Raw genomic sequence first — 21,829 nt, forward strand, 5'->3', positions numbered from 1 at the left:
GGTCTAAAGGTCTTTATTTATTTATGTTTTTTATAAGCTGCTCAGTGTCTGAAGTAAATGTCTGAGCCTCTAAATTAAAAGCAGAGTTCAGTGACATGTGGTCCTTTAATTAGTTTGTAGACAGAGCTTCTCATTCTGTGACAAACAAAACTGTCTATAAAAATCACGTCCATATCAAAGGCTCACTTTAGCTTTGCAGGCTTGCTATGGGAGTGTTTTGGTAGAATGAATCTGTGTGTCTCACTCCTCTCTCTAGCATGAAAACGCTAATCCAACATTACCTCTGCCCTCGTGCTGTCCTTCAAGCAGCTAATTGAAAACAGGTTTATACAGTGTGGTGTGTGCGCCTCTGTGTGCGCTTCTGTGTGATTCCAACAGTGGTTAGATTAGCTTTTCTAATTTACCGTGAATCTGTTGCGCCTATTGTGTATGGATTGTTTCCGTTTATCTGAGAGAAACAGGATGTCAAATAAAGAACACGCTTGCAATCATATTGTTTTGTATAAAATATGTTTTTATTGCCAGACTATAATAATAGTTGGTCTACGCATTAGAGAAGTTTGTGAACTGAAGGTTTGACCTACTGTGTAAATCTGGATGGTAGGAGTGGGCAATAGAGCCTCAAAATGATATCATAACATTTCAAGAAAATTTCCAATAACATATATGAAGATATTACAAAAAAAGTTGCCAACAGTAGAAGAAGCATTACAATATAGTAGTAGTGACAGAACATAAGTCAAATGTAAGCACAAAGTAGCCTAGGGAATGTTATCCCAGGGACTTTTAAATGAAATTATACAATAACTACAGTGGCCTTGAGAGGCCAAATGGACTGCAACTTAAGAAAACACCAGCAATAAGAAAAACGCTGCAAAAGCACACAAAACACAACGGAAATAGGAAAAACGAAAACAGAAATAGGAAAAAACACAAAGGAAGTGTTTCTGGGGAGACAATAACCCGACGGACCAGTTGGAGAAACCCAAAACATGGTAGGCGTCTTTTTTTTTATGATTCATATAATACTGATGACAGATATTTAGGCTAATAGTTAAGCTAACACACTTACCTCTCATCTTTTCTTTCCTCACAAAACACAAAATAGATCCTCCACTTCTTTTAAGTGTCTCCCAGCGCAATTCTTGGCATATTTTGGTTCCTGCAATTGGACCGTCGCATTATTGTCTCCCCAGAAACACTTGTGTTTTTGGAAATCTGTTTTTTCCTATTTCCACTGTAATTTTTCCTAATACCGTTGTGTTTTGTGTGCTTTTGCAGCATTTTTTGTTATTGCTGGTTTTTTTCTTAAATTGCAGTCCGTTTGGCCTCTCAGGGCTACCATAAATAACAGCCTAATACTGTTGCCTATAGCTTTTTATTTACAGAACTCATTTTTCGCCATGTAACTGCATCTGTGATTTACACCCACCATATGGAGTGTAACTAGTGAGTGCTCCAGCGATGCTCAGTCATTTTATTTGTTTAATTTTGGGTCGCACATAAGCAGCTTTTCGCATATCAACAGATGAAAGAAGATTGTTGTTGCTACCTTAACAGGAACCATGTTCTTGCACATTTTGCGAAGTATTATGCTTTGTTGGGGGTAACCAAAACCACTTCCTTCCTGTTAAAGCGACTCCCTCTTTAGGTATTAATCAGCAGCAGCAGCTGACATGCTGCTCTCACTTTCAGACATTTTTGGGCTTGTGTCGTGTGTCCTTGAGAAGATAAATGCATGGCATTGCTATATGACTGATATCACAATATGACACTTTTATATCGTGTACAGATTTAGGCTGGTATTATCTAGTGTGGTATGATATGGCAAAGTCCTACTGGGTGGAAAGAGAAGAGCCAGCTCTTACCTTTAAATGTCAGAGCTTGATAGAGAGTAAGCACAGCTAATAGTCTTCATATTATATGTTTTCCTGTATAAAATAAACCTACATTGCTCTCAGTTTACTTGCTGTTCTTTTAACTGGTTTTCATTTTCAAGCATACTGGCCTCTAGTATGTAGCCTTGACAGTGTTTCTATGTTTCTGATTTGATTATGTAATATATCATATAACTAAACAGATCTCATTTTCATCTCCTCTCTCCTTCTCTCACAGTCGCTTTCTATCTCTCATGCATTCTCTGGCCAAATTATTAGGAACACCTACATCAGAGTAGAACAACTCTGGCGTCAAATTTACTACATTAAAAATGTGTTTCCAATATTTTCTTGCCCTTTGACATTAAGGACACTTGAGCCTTTAACCCCCTTGCCTCATTATGGGTGTTAAGGATTCAGGTTTACAAATATATCGATAATTTACTCCCTCTCAACATCCATTTCTGTCATTTCCCTTTATGTATTGCCTACGTTTCATGACTGGGTTTCTGTTTCCTCCAAGCTTACTTTCTTTTCCTTCATAGTTTGACACATAAACTCCTGCTTCTGTAACTCTACCACCTCTGTGAGAAATAAATAAACATCCTTCTCCGTGTGCTCACTTCTTTATTTTTTCGCATTTCCTCCCCCACTTTAATTTTGAACAAGCGGCCTCTTTCTCTCTTCCGCCAAACCACTCAAGTAAGTGCTTAGATGGTTTTACAGATTGTGTTTATTGCACCGATAAGATCAGACAGGACCACACACGCGTGTGGACACACAACACACAATTTCTATTCCCCTTATACAAAACTGAAGGTGCAGATTGTATTTTGGGCGCCTGTAATATGAGAAAGAATAAAATAAGAGAGACTGATGAGTAAGGTAAATGCTGGGGAAATGGTGTTTGTGATGTAATGAAGATGAATTGGTCAGCTGTTATTGTTTTCTGAGAGGGGAGTGAGAGATGTGGATTACTGAAATAATATAGAGGAAAAGTGTAAAAGTTACAGAAGTATAGTGTGCTATTGTATTTTTTTTAAATTTAATAACCTGGAAAATCTAATATCACATTTGTCAAAGTCCCGCATTGACTGATACAGTCATAGGATCAGGCTATTTTGTAAAAACACAGTCAGATGCTGTGTTTTTCATTGATTAGCTGCATTATTTTCACCTCTGGCTGTTGCATTATCCTCAGTCATCTCAATTTGTCCTGCTGTTATCTATATCCTTTTATCTGCTGCTGTGACCTAATATCCCCACAGGAATCATTAAAGTTTCATTCAATGTAGGATAACCTAATTTATTGTAAAGTATAGAGACAGCAGCTCAGCCTTTGTGTCCTGTGGGGAAATCTGAATGGGACATAATTTACTTTAATGAGTACTTTATCCAAAATGCTATGTAAATGCTTTAGCCAGGTGACCATCAATTTTCTGTATGCGCAGCACTCATGTAGGATTAATATGACAGCTCTCAAATAGTGACTGGCTTAATGACAGAGATAAGGCACCCATTACCACACCACTGCTACAGAGAAACACAGCAAAACTGTTGAAATCTCATGATGATTTTAGCCCTGACGGTAGTTTAATTAGTAGTTAATTAATAGTAAATGTTTGATTAATAATTAGGAGGTAATTCAAATAAATGACACTAACAACGCAAGAGGACGAGTTCAAGAGGTGAAGCTTAGCAGACAGATATCAGCTACAGCTGCCTACATCTGTGCACCTGTCAGTCAAAGCTCAGACTCTGTTACAGCTCTGTCTAGTCATGAGGAAGCATAACGGAAAGATATAAAGGAGGGTCCTGCCCCAGCTGCCAGTTCAGAGTGTCAACACGAATTTCAAGTGTAATATTTATTTAGCCATGCGCATGTAAAAAGAAAGGTTACAATAACTGAAAGAAATTTACTTGCGATTGCATCAAGTGCAAAATAACTAAAGAAACAGATCCGTCTTCTGAGAAACAGATGAGAAAATTGTGTAAAAGAAAAGGTAGTTCACTGCTTCTGCTTCAGTGGTACAATAAAACTGAATTAGTCTATTTGCACAGATGCAGTCACACACACACACACACACACACACACACACACACACACACACACACACACACACACACACACACACACACACACACACACACACACAAAATCCCATTACAAACCAATAACAGCACTTGGCAAAGTCTCAGATGTAACACAAGGGAACACACAGTCAGCTACAAAAAAGGTGTGGAGGCTGAGGACAGAAGTATAATGCTGTTGTTAACAGTTGCTGAGACCAGACAGTGAGCTGAACCAAGCAAACCCAAGAGTGTGAGCCAATTAAGAGGAGAGGTTCAGATGGACAACACAAAAATCCTCAGACGTGGAGAGAGCAAACTAGTAGATTATGTGATGCTTAGACCTTAAAATACATGCAGCTGCTACAAAGGGAGGAAATTAGCTACACAGACAATAACCTTTTTTAATACCAGGCTATAAACATATAATTTCCATTGTAAAGTTGGGCATTTTAACAGGAATGTCCAAGGATTGACTCACTTTTATAGCCAGCCTTAGGTGGCAATTTGAGGAAAGGCACTTTCACTGTTACTTTAGCTCTGGAATTTGCTGCTTTTTGGAAATTACATGTTAATGAAAAGGGTAGATTACAAAGAACATCAGTGCAAACAGCTCAGCTATACCACATTTGGTGATAGTCAGGGGCTCTGCTGTGATTAGTGTGAATGGCAGTAAAGTGTAAGTGGTATTGCAACATGACAATATTTTAAAGAAAGGGTCTGCTTTAAAAGTTAAATGGTCACCGTAAAGAACTTTCTTCCTGTTAATGCCAGCATGTCTGGCCAAAACTTACAGGTCACCTGAGCACTAATTTAGTAAAAGAAGAGCAATGCCTAACCCGACCAAAGACACACCACATTTGGTGAGAGGTGAGATTGGGTAAGTTCAAAAGGGACATTTTTATCAGCCTCAGCTATACTTGTGTTTACCCACACTAACATTAACATTAACCTGCTACACATTAGCACTGCCATTGTCAACATGTTTCCATGATTTAGGCTTTTAGATCATAGCACCACTAAACATATTGCACACTCTCAGTAGACTCTCCCTGAGCCAGTATCATAGCTGTGGACTCTTAAATCATATGCAGTGACTGTAGGCTATAAACTGGTGTCTCTATGTCTGTCCAGCCTTGGTGGTCTGAACTGCAGCACCAGCACTCAAAGCTATACATTATTAAACCACCTAGTTTGCATAATAACATTGTGTGGGACAGTGGTTTTTTTTTTTACATTGTGTTAGTAGTTTTCCTTATTTTATTCATCAGAATTTATGAGTAGCCAGTACAAAAGCGCAGGTAGTCCTGTAGCTCGCTGGACCTTCATTTCATATGTTCGCAGCTCGTTTAATAATGCAGGAGCACCAAGCCAGGTCAGAGCTTTTGAAGCAGCTGTAAATGTACAAAGGTGTGTGGTATATAAACTATAGAGGCATCTCATTTACAATAGGTAATTTATCAAGGCAGCAGGTGGTGAGCTTGGACCCCAGCAGCCCTCAGCAATAAATATAAACACGTTGGAGCTGATTTAAGCGCACAGGTACACACATATGCAGAGACACGCATGGCAAGAGCACATATAGACATATTCAAAGGGACTTCCATTAACACACACAAAAGCTATAATTCCTTTATTGGAGTGTGTGGTCATGATTTAGGTGCTTTGCTGTCTTGCTGTAGGCAGCACATAAAGAACTATAATCAATAATCCATATCTGTGTCATGAATGATTTGCTTTAACACACGCATGCATGCACGAACCCATAAACACATACGGCATAGAGTACATGCAGCTGTAACAAACTCACATTCAAATCAGTTAATTGTGCTATATCAGTTCTTCTTAACGTGTGTGTGTGTGTGTGTGTGTGTGTGTGTGTGTGTGTGTGTGTGTGTGTGTGTGTGTGTGTGTGTGTGAGAGAGAGAGAGAGAGAGAGTGAGAGAGAGAGAAAGAGAGAAATAAAGAGAGACTTATTTTTTGTCTCAAGCAACTACATCAATTTTTTGTGATGGACATGACAACACTCAGTGCAGAACTGTACTGCTGTAAGGTAGCTTGAAAAGTTTCCACAGATACCATGTGAACCCTGAAACAAAACATTAGATATCTAATATATCTAACTGATTAGATATGGCAGGTTAGCTATGTAAATGTATTTTTTGTAGTTATCAGAAGTAAAAAGCCTTACTGCCACTCCAAGAGGAGTGCTAAAGTAACTATTTTAGCAACCATTCCACCTCAATAAGTGTATTTTCATTTCAGATTCTGTATCTTACACATTACATCAAGTTTGTCTTGTGCACTTGATAAAAACAGTAACTCAGTCAAGAAAGCAAATGTAATTTATTTAGAGCATTATGAGTACAAAGGGCTTTCCCTTTTTATCCACGCTGTCTTTCTTCTGTCTAATAAAAGGCAAATGGTACGAGCGTTGATCTAATAATAAATCACAAATATGGATATAGCTTATGATGGCACAACAACCCTGCAGAGAGAATGCAGCTAGATATGTTAAGATTATTAATAAAAACAGGGAATAGCGAGGAGAAGAAGGAAGGGTCGATCTGACAAAAGTATACATGAGGTTGAAAGAAAGAAACCAAGGAGAGAGTGTCTTTGTTTCTTTGTTTATGCCTGTTTAGGATGCAGACAACATTCTGCTGCTGGTTCACTTTGATCACTAGAGAGGTTTTCTGTACACACACACACACACACACACACACACACACATAGGGGCATGCAATAAGTTATCCTTCAACAGGAAACAAAATGGGTGGGGAAAACCAGACTGTGTTCTCATATCTGACCATCTGGAAAAGACAAGGGTAGAGATAAATAGCAGTCGTGTGTGTGTGTGTGTGTGTGTGTGTGTGTGTGTGTGTGTGTGTGCGTGCAGTTTGTTTGTCATGAAGTACATGCACAAAGTTAGCACAATCAAAGTATTCATGAGACAAAGTCTTATCACGTCTGACTGGGTGGGAGAAGCGAGCAGCAAATACTGACTCTGCTGCCAGTCTTTGTTTCTGATTTTCCTTCAGTCGTCTGTTCTTGTTCTCTTTCACTGTGTCTTTGATGGGTTTTTACATTTTCACATTTCAGCCACTGCTGTGAAAATTATTGTTAGCGCTCACTGTTAACACTAATGTTGTTAATTGCACACAATCTTTCCAAATCTCTATGAAATTTTGTCCAGTCTCCACTAAAGTCATAATTTCTGTGTGTGACAGCAACACGTTAATACCAGCCTCGGAGCAGTGCCTCCCAAAAATTGGAAATTGTCTCATTCCTACTGCATAATTTATCATGTAATGAAATGTGAAGTTCCCATCAACAGTGTCTAAGTCTCCAGGCCCTGTGGATATTGTTAATTAATTAGTATTTTTATTTATTATTTAACTCTTGTTGGTTTTGTCAATTATAGTAAAAAAGTCTTTCTCTCTCATCAGATCTCCCAGATGATCTCAGAAGTCTCCAGAGAGGGAATTACCGAAGCTGCCCTGAACCGCTACAACACACACTCGCCCTCACACACAAATTCATCATCACATACAAACTCTCCCTCTCACACTCCAGCTGCAACCACCACAGCAGCGACTGCCACCTCCGCCGCTGCCTCTTTCTTTGCCAGGTAAGATTCACTTTACGCACTGAGTGAAAGCCAAGAAGATCACCTCTCTCATCTGATCCATACACTCCACGAATCATTCCAACAAGCAGGCATTGTAATTAAACGTGATCAGGTGCAGTGTTGAATTTCTCTCCAGAGCTGTAAATATATCTGAACATCTGCTGCGTTTGTTCTTTTGTATTTAAATTTGACTAAAGCACGGAAAGCCAGGGAATCTGCATACTCACAGCTAGGGCTGCCACGATTAGTCGACTAGTCACGATTACGTCGACTATCAAAATCGTCGACGACTGATTTAATAGTCGACGCGTCGTTTGAAGCTTTGTAAGATCCCAAAAGACGCATGAATAAGTAGTAGTATTTAAGAGTGTAATAACGGACTGAAACAGAAGATGGCAGCACTGCATGTACAAGGATGCCAGATAAGATAAGATAACCTTTATTAGTCCCACACGTGGGAAATTTGTTGCCGTTAAACCCCGAAGAAGAAGAAGCTGTGTCCCACAATTCATAGTGTGGCCCAGCGCAGTTCAGAATCAGAATCAGAAACTTTATTGTCATTGTCATGAGAACAACGAAATTAAGAATGGTCCCCGATCATTGCATCATCCCTAGCAATATCAAAATATAAATAAAACAATAAAATTCAATAAATAAAATAGATAGAATACTTAAAATACTAATAAGATATAACAGTAAAACATTCACATATATTCCCACACACATGCTTCACACCGTGCATAGATTAACACAAGAGTGGCGTGATGGACATTTTTTTGTAGTATTCAGATGTGTTATTGCAGTTGGATAACAGCTGTGTTTGAGTCTATTAGTCCTTGCTCTGATTGCCCTGTACCGTCTGCCTGAGGGCAACAGTTCGAACAGGGAGTGGCCAGGATGTGAGGTGTCTTTTATGATGTTTTGGGCCTTTTTAAAACAGTGGGCGTTGTGTAGAACTTCCAGTGTGGGGAGAGGGCAGCCAGTGATCTTTTGGGCGGTGTTAATGATCCCTTGGAGTGCTTTCCTCTGAGCCCCTGTGCAGCTAGTGTACCAGATGCATATGCAGTAAGTTAGAACACTCTCAATGGTGGCTCTGTAGAAGGACACCAGCAGTCTCTGTGTGATGTTATTCCTCCTGAGAATTCTCAGGAAGTACAGTCTCTGTTGGGCCTTTTTCAGCAGCTCGGAGGTGTTCACACTCCAGGAAAGGTTCTCCTCTATATTGACTCCCAGGAAGCGGAAGCTTGCCACCCTTTCTACACAGTCCCCATTTATGAATAGTGGTTGGATCTCTGCCTTTTTCCTTCTGAAGTCTATTATGAGTTCTTTGGTTTTTGAAGTGTTGAGGAGGAGGTTATTGGCCTTACACCATGACGTCAGCTGCTCCACCTCGTCTCTGTACGTAGACTCGTCTCCCTTGGAAATGAGCCCCACCACTGTGGTGTCATCTGCAAATTTCACAAAGATGTTGCTGTGGTGGCGAGGAGTGCAGTCGTGTGTGTAGAGAGAGTAGAGCAGTGGACTGAGCACACAGCCCTGGGGTGAGCCAGTGCTGAGACTCAGGGCTGAGGATGTGTGATGGCCAACTCTGGCTCTCTGTCTACGGCCCGAGAGGAAGCTATTGATCCACATGCAGGTGCTGTATGGAAGCCCCAGGTCTTGTAGCCAGTTGCCAACAATGGCTAGTTAGTTTTAATATTACTCTTATTATTCTTTTTGGGTCACAAAATAAAGTTTAACATATTTTCATGCGATAATGTAGCTGTGTAAACCTCAAATATCTGCTCAGTTTATCAAGACACCACATATTTTCAAAAGCGCTCCGACATTTTCGGAGACATCTGTTACCCACCAGCTCGATAGTTAGCCGGGGTTCAAGGCTCACTAGAGCCCGTGAGAACACCGGACTCCCTGCAAATCGTTTTCAAAGCCACCGCCGTCTTTCGCTACTCAGGTTAAACACGATATATGAGTCACTTAGATAACGTAGAAATGTTATTGTTTGGCTTTTTTTTGTATTTTATTTATTCCTGAGTAAATCGGTTTGGCTGAGAAATAAAGTTATAGTTTTTACACAGCTGAATAAACGTCAAGCAGACAACTGATTATCAGAAGTGTGAGATGCTCGAGAATATACTCCAGTGTCCTGTTATATTTTAGATAGCAAGGAGCAAACGAGACTGAGTTTATTAAACTCCAACGAAACAATCTGCAGATTTCATTAAACTTTAATAAACTATCATCTTGTCTTTATTTTTAGTTAGCACATACCGTAAACACTTCAAGCTGTAAGCTAATGATATTTATATAAGAGCAGATGCATGCTGGTGCAATAAGCTGTACGTTTTACTTCCAATGGATGCATGATCTCATTAGTCGACTAATCGCAAAAATAATCGGTGACTAGTCGACTATCAAAATAATTGTTTGTGGCAGCCCTACTCACAGCACTACCGATCTCATTTAATCGCACAACCATCACTTTCTTGGGATTCAGTGGCATTTTGTAGAGTAGTAGATTTATTGTTGCACAGAAATGGCAAACTCATTAGTTCATTTATGCAAGTCTCATCATTTAGTTTAGTTTGTTCTGAGTTTAAAGGTCCAGAAATCCCCTCATTCAGGACGTCGCCTCTTTATTCTCAATTGGTTCAATGAAGCAGGAGGAATTAAAATAATGGGCTGACAAATAATCTCATTGTAAGATAAAGGTGATGAGAAAATGGAATACTATTATACAGTATAATGCACAAAAGAGTACTCACTTATCTCTTGGTTGGGTTGTGTGTCTATCAACGATCCAGTCATCAGTCTTCGATGAACTGTGTAATCAAATCTGGAGAAATGCAGAGCAGCACAACATAAATAAGACACGGGTAATATGGGTAAATTATTGATGAAAAAACATGGCAAGCTCAAAATGAACGAGTAAATTATTCATGGGTGACACCGCACCATGAGTGTGTCACAGTGTCTGAAGCATTGCTGACATGTCGTATCTAATGAGCTGCCTTAAATCACATTTTAAATGATACTGATGGTTTTCCTTCTCACTCCCTCACACGCGTCTTCTCCCCTCTAAATCTGCAGATAATGAAATGTGTGTGCCTGTGTTTGATATATAAGTGTCGGGCATCAGTGGTGCAGACATAATGCTGTCTATCTTTCAAAGCACTAGCAACCGGTCGTAAATTGTACTGGAAGACACCCAAACACATGCACGCGCTCCCTTCTTTGACCCCATGAACTGCCGAGTATCAAGGCCATATTACACAAACCCACGCACATCTGGTTGACATTACAAACATAAAGCCAGCTGTCTTTGGTCAATTTATGAGCGTGAACCTTGTAAGTGAAAGAATCCAGTTTGTTTAATGGTTTGCCGGGATGTGTTTGTAGATGTCAGTGTCAGTGGGTCTGTTTTATTTGTGTATTTTGTGTCTGTGAAGGAATTCGGTTTAATTGGCAGAGAAATACCAATGTGCTCACCTGGTGTCACCTCTGATTTTTGACTCTGTGTGTGTTTACCTTCAGTGGATGCAGCCATGCAGTGGTGGTAAATCCTTTGCCTATCTTGGTCTTTACTCTCAGATGTGAACTGCATACAGACACTCTTATCAGACACACAGACACACACACAGGTATACACGCACACAATTTCCCCCTTGCTCACTGTCTACACATGGCAAAATCCCTGTGTCCGCTATATCTCCACTCACCTGATCCCCTATCTTCCTTCAGGCTCCTCTTTCTGTCGCCTCTCTTTTTTCTCTCCCTTAATTGCTCTCTTCTTCCTCTATCCCCTTCCTTCCTCTCCTATTGTTCTTTCACAACTCTCCTGTTCTCCCCGTTTTATTAACAGTTTCTCAGTTTCTACATTGACCTTTCCTTTACCTTTACTAATGTGCATGTGAGTAATATCTTTCATTAGTAGCAATCTGTCTGTGAATATGTCACACTCACGCAGTAGCACTACATCTTCCCTGTGCTGCATTGTCCCCAGAGGGTTGCTGGGCCAGAGGATAGAGACATGCGGTGGTGTGTGCATGCTCTTAGTCACTGGGGGAAGGGAGTTTCTATCAGTGAAGGAATTTTTTACTGCATGCTCCGGGGATTGGATCTTTGGGGATTTTGGCTGGCTGTGTGTGTGTGTGCTGGAGGTAGCCGATTAAATGAATAGGTCCCAGGTGAATTGGTGAATTGGTAGGGCGTTGTTATTTTGGATGGAGGATAGCAGTGAGACTGGGGGGGGCTGTCTCATTTACATCTCACTATCTCTCTTCTGTATTCTTTAAAAAGAAGTGCTCCATCAAATGATAACTGGGGACCAATTAGACATCACAATGGTAGATTGATGATTAAAATATGAGTATAGTGGTAAACAAATTAACATATCAGCTGTCTCACTTTGGGACCACATTTTATGGTTTCTGTTTTGCTCGTGTGTGTTTTAAACTTTTATTTTGACATATGGAGGAAGAGGCCTATTTGCTCTAAAGTGTCGTCACTAGCCCACATTCTTGCCTTTCATTCCTTCCGTTTAAGGCCCGACAGCTTGCAAACAGTGATTTAACACACCATATTATTAACACACTGAAACGAGGCGTAGTGCTAAAACGCTTTATATGTCCTTCAGGCAAACAAAGACTTGATGAGCTAATGAACTAATAAGCAGTGTATGACCTTGGAAACCTCTATAGACCTTTATGTAAAATGCATTTTTTTCTGTGTAGCAGAAGCTACATATTCTTCATTTCATAGCTGAAGGTGGGCATTTTAACAAAGGAGGCTTTGGTTGCTTGGTTAGGAGACACAATACAGAAGAGCAGCAGACATCATAAATTCATTCATCATCTTTCCATTGACCTATACAAATGAACTGACTTGACTTGTCTTCATGTCTTGACTTGAACACAATGTGTATTGATATTTTATAATGCAGCCTTGCGTGCTAATACAGTCGCCTGGGTTAGTCATCTAAAGCAACAGACAGTGCATGCAGGGTAGAGTGGGTGGAGCGAGTGTTAGGGTGATTTGTGACAGAACGATAGCAGCAAGGGTGAAAGGGAAGGTTTACAAGATGGTACTGAGACCTGCTTTGATGTATAATTTGGAGATGGAGGCACTAATAAAAAAAACAGGAGGCCAAGCTGGAGGTGGCTGAGCTGAAAATGTTAAGGTTTTTATTGGCAGTGACCAGTATGGACACGATTAGGAGTGAGTATATCAGAGGGAGAGCTCAGGTGGTGAGAGGCAAGGCTGAGATGGTATGGACATGTGCAGAGGAGGGATGGTGGCTATAATGGGGAAACAATGTTGAACATGGAGCTGCCAGGCAGAAGGACAAGTGGAAAAGCCACAGAGGGTTGGTGTGACAGAGGACAATGATAGGCTGATATAGAAGAGGAGAGTCATCTGTGGCAACCCAAAAAGGGAGCAGTCAAAAGAAGAAGAAGAAAAAGATGTGCAAAAAGAAGTGATAATACACTGCAGATTATATGGCAGTGTCTTAATTGAGAGCAAGGAGTGTGTCAGTCGTGGATTGCATGTACGTGTCAATAGATAACGTCGGTAAAGCCAGTCTCCTGTCCCTCTTAGCCAGTGCTCTCACACTTTCGCCATCGCTCTCTGTCTCTCCCTGTATCGTCTTCTACTGACAGTCTGCTAAAAAGAATGTAATTAGCCACTCAACCAACAACACAGTCAGAGGGACAGCAGCCATAAATCAGCTGTGTGTGCATTTCAATTGAAAGTTTTTGTAGTTGTGTGAAAGGAAGGGGGTGAAAAAAGCAAAAGCAGCAGCATGTTATTAGCTGGGCTGTTTGTGACCTGTGCTGCTTTTTAACAAGGGACCTAGAGGATGAGAGGCATGGGTGGCTGAGAGAATCAATACATGTGAGGAAGGCTGAATGGATGGTGGGATGGATGGGTGGCTATATAGAGGGCAGAGAATAAGACAGCAAAGCATGAAGGATAAAAAATAATGAGAGAGGAATAAAATAAAGGGTAAGGTATAGGGAATGGTTTAGAGCGAGCGGGATTGAAGTAATAGGAGGGAAGCGAAAGCCGGAGAAGAGTGGAGGAATTAAGGTAATGGAAAAGAGGATGAAGGGATGTAACAGCTGATGGATGGAAAACAAGTGCCCTTCACTGTAGGGTTAGATCGAAATAGATCCACTTAGACAAATCCCAGGCCACTTGTCATTAAATGGCACCAGTTAGGTGGCGTGTCCACCATGCTTCAGTTGTGCCACAGATTAAACTAGTCAGGGTGAGAGGATATAATAAGAGGGTAATAGCACTGATACAAACATGTCAATAGATGCATGTGTGCATTTTGAAACTGATGTCGCTGGAGGATTTAAGGGATGCATTATAAAAACAGTCAAAAAAAAGAAAAGAATTAAGAATAAATCCTTTGTCCAAGAAGCAGCCCTTTCACAAATGAGCATTTAGGCACAGAAGAAGAAAAAAAAAGTTCATCTGCGAGCACTGTGTGTTACAAGTAGGCAGCAGAGTAACCATGCATAAATCCATCATTGTCGTGTCGCATCCTGCAACTCATCCAGCTTCTTCTTACAGTTGTTTTCCTGTGAAAATTACAAGATAGTTTTTTCCCCCAAAAAATCATTTCATGCCACCATATAAACAGAATGGATCCACAGTTTTGAGTCCATTATTACTTTTATCACACAGTAAATCATTTTATGTAATCTTCTGCATTTTACACGGGCAGTACACTGTTATATTGATATCATGAGAAAACCTGTAATTATTTATGATTGCATTTGCTGTAGTATGTAAGCTTAACTTTCACACAGTGTAAAACCAATTAGGAGTCTTCTCATGGAGGTTTATTGCAAACAGTATGCATTCACACACATATTCAAAGTCAGGAACACAGACACACAGCTTCCCACCCAAATCTCCAGGGAGTTAGTCAAATGGTGAAATGCTTCATCGTTCTACGGGTCACCGAATCTCTCCTCTCTCTCTCAGTCTCTCTCTTTTCGCTGACTCTCCCCCTTGCTCTCATTTCTGTAACCTGCCGCAGTTAATTGAAAGCCAATGGTGTGAGAATATGGCTCTTTGACAGAGAGCGTGCCAGAGTGCAAGGTCTCTCATTCTCTTTTTCTCTCTTTTTATTATCTTGGAAATATATATGAAGATAGATTGAATAAAAACTGAGCAGAAATCTCTGCCTGTGGCCCTTTGGAGGTCTTTAATTTGTATCACATTATTAATGCTGTTAGGTAATCTTCCAGTTTCAGTTGTGGCTTGTTGAATTGAAGTTAAAGAAGCAAAAGCTCAAACTCAAGAATTTCTTTCTTTACTAATCCAAATGTAGATCACGTAAATCACTCGAGCACATTTTTGCTTGGAGACTTGCTCAGTTTTCTCTCAAAATGACTCTCACATAACCTCTCTTCTGCCTTTAAGCTCAGCCCAGGTTATATTGAAGCTCTTTGGCTTTAGAAAAATATACTAAATATACATCTGCATTAGGAAATATGAATATGTAGAACAGGTCTTTTGCACAGGACTCTGACCAAGTAGAAACAGTTATTTGACAGAGATTGGTGCTCATCAGTTGTTAATAATGACATAATTACATTCATTATAAATCAGCAAACGTATATTTTCAAGCTAAATTTATTCAGATAAACAATTTGACTTGATTTGACGCGACTGTCTTGACAAAGACGAAAAACCGAGTGAAAGTTGCTGTGCTTCATATAGAAATCCAGACTGTTATATATGTATATGAGGTATTTCTGCTAGGAAATGAAGCATGAGAGGAGTGTTAGAAAAGTTTCAGACGAGAAACAATTGTTCTGAAAGAAGCAGACAGGTAGAAAAATGAGAGCAAGAGCAGAAGTAGAGGAGAAAGAGAGTGAAAGTGAGATTTAGAAGTTTAGAAGTTAAAGCTACAAACGAGAGGAAAGAGGAGAGGAGATAGAGTATATATAAATATAATTTCTGGTGGCTTCTTTTGAGCTGAATGCCGCAGGGAATTGTGTAGCAAGAAGGGAAATGAACCACTCCCCATCCAGATGCTGCTACATATGTAAACAGCAATGTGAATATGCTTGTGTGTACATGTGTTCATGACTTTGTGTGTGCATGAGCTGAAGGATATCGGTTGGGTTTTGCATATTTGTTTTACTTTGGATCAGGATGTGTGCAGAGTCACACTGTATGTGCATGCATGCGTGCCCCCATCCCTCCTCTCCTTTCACCATCCATCTCCTGAAAATATTTGCTGTTTGTTTTGACTTTGTCACAGTGTAGTTTAAGCATAATAATGTGACAGGTTGACTGCTGTCTCTCCTTCTCTTTCTTCCTTTTGTTCTCTGCTTTTCTCTCTCTCAGAGCTGCTCAGAAGTTGAGCTTAGCATCCAAAAAGAAGAAGCAGAAGACGGCTGCGCTCACAGCTACAGTGACATCATCGCCATCATGTGACCCACCCCTATTTCCCACCAATTTTAGCTCCACCCTGTTGATGGCTCCTCCCCCAGCTCCACCTTGTCTCCTCCGTGCAGCAAACAAGATCAAAGATACTCCTGGACTTGGAAAGGTAACAGTAAAAGAATGTAGTGTGGTCATAAAGGGAAGGAAATGGTCAGCAACAACACTCAGATAGCGTGTAGTGTTTGAATGACGCTTAGTTGGTACTACAGGGTATAGAGTGTGCCAAGGAAATATTCCCCAAACCACTACCTGAGCTCTTGATAGAAGATTTGAATCAAGCATGTAGTTTACGATTGTGGCTTAAGAGTTGGGAGTTCGCCTTGTAATCAGAAGGTTGCCGGTTCGAGCCCCGGCTTGAACAGTCTCGGTCGTTGTGTCCTTGGCCAAGACACTTCACCCGTTGCCTACTGGTGGTGGTCAGAGGGCCCGGTGGCGCCAGTGTTCGGCAGCCTCGCCTCTGTCAGTGCGCCCCAGGGTGGCTGTGGCTACATGTAGCTTGTCATCACCTGTGTGTGAATGTGTGGATGATTGAATGTGTAAAGCGCTTTGGGGTCCTTAGGGACTAGTAAAGCACTATACAAATACAGGCCATTTACCATTTTACACCAAATTCTGACCAGACCATCTAAACGTTGCAGCTGAAATTGAGACTCATCGGACCAAGCAAAATTTTTCTGTCCTATTGTCTGAATTTGCTGGGCCTGTGCACATTGTAGCCTAAGTTTTCTGTTCTTATCTGACAGGAATGGCAGCGGTTGTGGTCTTCTGTAGCCCGTGTGCTTGAAGGTTCAGCGTGTTATAGTTAAATGATGCTTTTCTGCATACCGTGGTTTCTGTCACTACTGTCTTGTACCACTCTGTCTGTAAACTCTACAGATGATTGTGTGGGGGGCCGTTTCCAGTAGGTTAGCAGATCATGAAGCACTGAGAGCAGCCCATCTGGCACCAACAACTATGATCAAAGCCACTTAAATGACCTTTTCTTCCCCAATCTGATGCTCGGCTTGAGCTTCAGGAGATTGTCTTCATGCCTAAATGCAGTTTCTTTTAGGTCACATTCACTAGAAGGTCCCAGGGTATTGTGCACAGTCATAACATCCATCTCTCAACAGTCAAGTGAGGAAGAGCAGAGACAACAAAATGCTTAATGAACTGTAATAATAATAATACCAGCCCACCTACACTAACAGCATTTACTTGTTATATCTTTATTGGGGATGCATCGGGACCTATTAGTGATTACATTACAAAAGATATGCAGTGAATGTGTCCCTGACCACCTTGGCAAGTGGTTTAAGCGATCACATCACAGTCCATTTTGCAGATTGTTTACACTTGTATTTAGTGCTTCCCACTTGTGATCTGATTGCCCAAAACAAAAAAAGGGTCAGAGATCCCAGGGGAGGTATTTGTAAGTATTAATTTTCTTTTTTTTTCATGTTTAGTTGCATTGACATTTGTGTTGGCAACTGTAAAACGATCTGGTTTTAAGAGCTAGTTCAGTCCTCAAAGTATTCAAATTTGATCAAATATTAAGCTGCTGTATTTTATCGTGACCTTGCCTCATTTATCTAAATGTGTCTACTGGCATGCGTGTGTGTGTCTCCTCTGCTGTAACATACCAAAATGTAACCTACCGGTTACCACGGTAACACATATCAGGCTGACAAAAGTCATCTGTCATTGTTGCCAGCATGGTATGTGTATGTGTGTGCGCACATGTGTGCATTGTGGATGCAGTAGAGGGGGCAAACACACACTCGGTTCTCAAGTGTGTGCAATATTGATCGTCCATGTAATGAGTTTTTAGTGCCCCCTCCTCCACAGTTTGAGTGAGAGGCGTGTATGTGTGTGTCCTTCCTGCTAGAAAATGAATGACTATGGAGGACAAAATCAGACATCAAGCAGCAGTGTCCATTACCACACGCAGAGAAAGAAAGAGACCCCACTTGTCCCATTGTGCTTTTGAGTGTGCGCTCACCAGACACAAGCATAAAATCGGTGTGCAGCACAACTGGATGTGCATATTTTTTCTACCAGGTCTTATCTGTTTATTAATCTGTTATACATTTGTGCATGTGTGACATAATTTGTAGGATGATGCAGGTGTAGGAAGACAGAAAGGAGGGTTATAAATGCCTTTACCAAACCAGGGACCTTCAATAATGTGCCATGGGCTGAAACCATTTGGGCACTCTGCCATCGTGTCATTTTAACTCTGTGTGACATTCATATCAAATACCAGATGAGACCCAAGCCCAGTGTCTCAAGTCAGTTCCATTACATTTATAATGAGGCAATAAAATTTTACTTTGCGAAATTAATGCAGGATACTACTTACACCCATTTAGTCAGAAAAACCATAAAATACTGAGAACTCGAACCCTTTCCTACAGTCTAAAATTCAAAAACTCTCAGTACTGTGGTATTCTCATTTCTCGTCTTTGGTATCAAATAAAAGATGGGAAACACCAATAATTAAAAAGAAGCTTTCTCTAAACTTTAAAGATAAAAATATAAAAATATCTAAATATATAATTTTTAATTGTTCTAACTGATTATTTTGTGTTCTCTGTTTTCTACTTTGTCCCTCCTTTGAATCTTTCTCTCTGTTTCTCTCCATATGGAGATGGCAGATGTCTTCTCAGTTGTCAAGGAGATGGATTCATGCTCACATATTTACAGCCATAGTCACAAACATAACAAATGATTATAAGATCGACCCCTGAACAGAAGCCTCATACAAAGTGTACATCAGAAAGCACGTACACCAAAACCTTCTTCACAGCCTCTGTGACATTTTTTTATATGCTCAATATATTTTCTGCCATTTCACCCCACTTTGATATTCTTTTACCTCATGATAGATGTGTACAAACTGTGTTCTATTACAACTAATTTAAACCAACTATGAGCCCCCTACCACGTACAGTATGTAGGGTTTCTTCTGTTGTGAAATACCTTTCCTTAAGGTGTTTAGTGGGGCTTTCACAAGAACAATTTTTTACAACAAGATTACTGCTGCTAAATAAATAAATGAACAAACAAACATAATGGTATTAATGCAATATCTCTAAACTATTAAAAATATCTCATGGTTTATTGTTTTCTCTTGGGACTTAAGTTACACTCAAACTACAAGTGCAGGAAGATGCAAACAGAGTCAGTCAGCAGCAGATAGACATGCCATCATCATGTGATGTACTGGTTTGTTCACTCCACATTTTTGAGGGTTGTTTTTTTTGGAGCCATATTTAGATGGGAAGGCTGTACAAGTTTATTACACAAGTTCGGATACCTTCTAATAAGTGCTGAAGCAACAGACTAATGAAATGCTAGCATTTCGAATCAAAACCGAAGCACAAACTGCCACAGTTATTTGATTTGATTTATTTAATAACAATTTTAAATGTGTATTCACTCACTTGAGCCAGCCTTAAGTGGTCACGAGATGAAATGCAGTATTAAGCACTGCCATGCTGGCTTCACATATATATTTGTATAGAATTCTGGTTATTTCCATTTAACACAAGTAGAAACCAGCATTAAGCTGCAGTACTACCTATTATGTTGAAGTGGGAAAATTCAAGTCAAGTCAAGTCAACTTTATTTGTCAATTCTGCCACATGTACAGGACATACACAGAATAGAAATTGCGTTACTCTCAAACCCTAGTGATTAGAAAAATGCAAATAAAATAATTAAAAAGTAAAAATTTAAATAAATACAATACAATTTTACGTATAACAAAAAAAAGCTATGCAATATACAATATACAATATTCAAGTAAGAAGGCATAGTGGTGCAAAATAGGTGCTGGATGAATCAGTAATCATATCTTTGTTATCATATCAAAATCACAGTCAGCCTTCCTAAACGTCCTTTTCCTTATGAAATTGATCACCGTCTCTTTGGACTAAATTCACATTCAGAAGAAGATAATTCCTCCCCATCACTAATACAGCCAACCACTGCAAAATCGTTAGTGTTTCTGTAGGTGGTATGACCTGGAGGGGAGTTGTACTGAAGTCTGAGGTGTACAAGGTGAACAGGAATAGAGACAGAGCAGTCTTCTGTGGACCTCCTTTACCATCAGAAACATGCCACTGGAAGAACAGTGATTACTATTAGAAACCTGTATCTATTCCTGGAGCTCTACAATCAGACTACCTGCTTTGATTCAACTCTGATAATCTATTAGATCAGTGTCCACCGTATACTTACTAAGTTTGCACCAGGAGATAGGAGTTAGCTTAGCTCAGGATAAAGCAACAGAGGAGGAGAACAATTTCTCATAACCAAGAAAATGAATGGAAGTTGAACCACAAGTGTTTGACTTACATCTTAGTTTCCATACACATGAAACAACCAATTCTGTGTTTTTTGCAAAGATAAACCTCTTTTCTCTTATCTGCTTTTTTGTTTAGGATAAAAATGGGTTATAAAAAAAGAAGGAAAATGGTACAAAAGCAAGGCAATATTCTAATATTTGGAGTATAACAAGCCTCTCCTTTGAAATTAATTGCAGCTTGCCAAGACCTAATCAAACATACAGTCATTCATATTCTGACACACTAACAAACACACACACACTTGCGTGCACACATGCTCACGCAAACATATGGGAAGAAAATGGCTGTGGTGACATTTCTCTAGTAAAAATGTCACCTGCGGTGGGGGTTGGTTCCCTGCTGAAATGGCATTTGCACACATTCACGCCCACACATGGGCTTGCATGCTCACATATTCATGGGATTATAGTGTACAATGAAAGCTGTCAAGGAAGCAGCATAGCCCCTGGTGGAAACGTGTACGATACATCCTGCAGAATACATGGGCCTGCCCGTGAGTGTTATGGGGGGTTAGTGTTCTCCCCGATGTTAATATGGCACCAAACAGATTGAGACATCACATTTAAGGCCAGGGGAAATCAACCTGTGCAGGTCAGAAGTACGTGTGTGCTGCAGAAAGAAAGACAGAGAGAGGGGTCCGGCTTGCTCTATCTAGGGATGTCATATTGTTTCTATACACGGTGTTTCTGTACATGTTGGTAAGCTCCGTCTCATTTTAATCAAATCAGTCTGTTGGGAACTTTCCATTCAGAGCACTAACAGCAAGGAGAGATGTATATCGGTAGGAAATTAAACTATATATGCTTTATCACTTAGGAAACAATCTATAGAGTACACTGACATTCAGCAGAGACTGAAACATTATCATCTTTGAAGCTGTCAGATGAAAAGCAAAGATAAAAAATTGCAGAGGAGTTCCAGCGATTGGATAAAAAGGATTTTCATCTATAATTAAGAAAGATAAGTTACACTAAAAAGACTTTCTATGCATCTTAAATTGACTATCCAAAATTAGTTTTATAAGCTGTGAGTTTCATGATGGATTTATCACCAGCTGTCATCAGAAGTGTCGTTTAGCAGTTGAGATAAGCTAATGCTTGTATCGCTGCTAGATTATGGAATCATAATTCTCCACTTCTAAACTGCGTGCATTCGCTGTCTTTTTAGTTTTCGGGAAGAATCTGAAAATATTGGACCTTTTCTTTTTTTTGTTTTTGCAGTCGAGTCTGGAGAAAATATTCTTGTGTGTCATATGTCTGTTTCCTTAGCCACGTGAGCAGCATTCAAAGCCGTACTGTTACTCTTAGAAATACATGAGTATGTCACAGTTGCCCCAGGGGTACATATCCTCTTTTGAGCTGCCTATTGCACTTCATTCACAGTTTTATATGTGATCTACATAGAGTTACCTGAAGAAGGATAAGAAA

The 21,829-nt window shown here is 40.0% G+C and overlaps 1 protein-coding gene across 2 annotated transcripts in view; it reads left to right on the plus strand.

The window, feature by feature from the left end:
- The window catches only part of kif26ba (kinesin family member 26Ba), a 100,127-nt gene that overhangs the window by 36,905 nt on the left and 41,393 nt on the right, over positions 1-21,829 (plus strand). For both annotated transcript variants that reach the window (XM_085452201.1, XM_085452209.1), the window contains exons 4-5: positions 7,397-7,578; positions 15,952-16,156. In XM_085452201.1, coding sequence (XP_085308327.1) covers positions 7,397-7,578; positions 15,952-16,156 — 387 coding nt within the window. The remainder of the gene's footprint in view (positions 1-7,396; positions 7,579-15,951; positions 16,157-21,829) is intronic.

The sequence above is a fragment of the Copadichromis virginalis genome, linkage group LG1, assembly GCF_057382275.1.
Source record: "Copadichromis virginalis isolate Kocher_CV1m ecotype Utaka linkage group LG1, C_Virginalis_male_GT1.1, whole genome shotgun sequence".
In the NCBI taxonomy this organism is placed as follows: Eukaryota; Metazoa; Chordata; class Actinopteri; order Cichliformes; family Cichlidae; genus Copadichromis; species Copadichromis virginalis.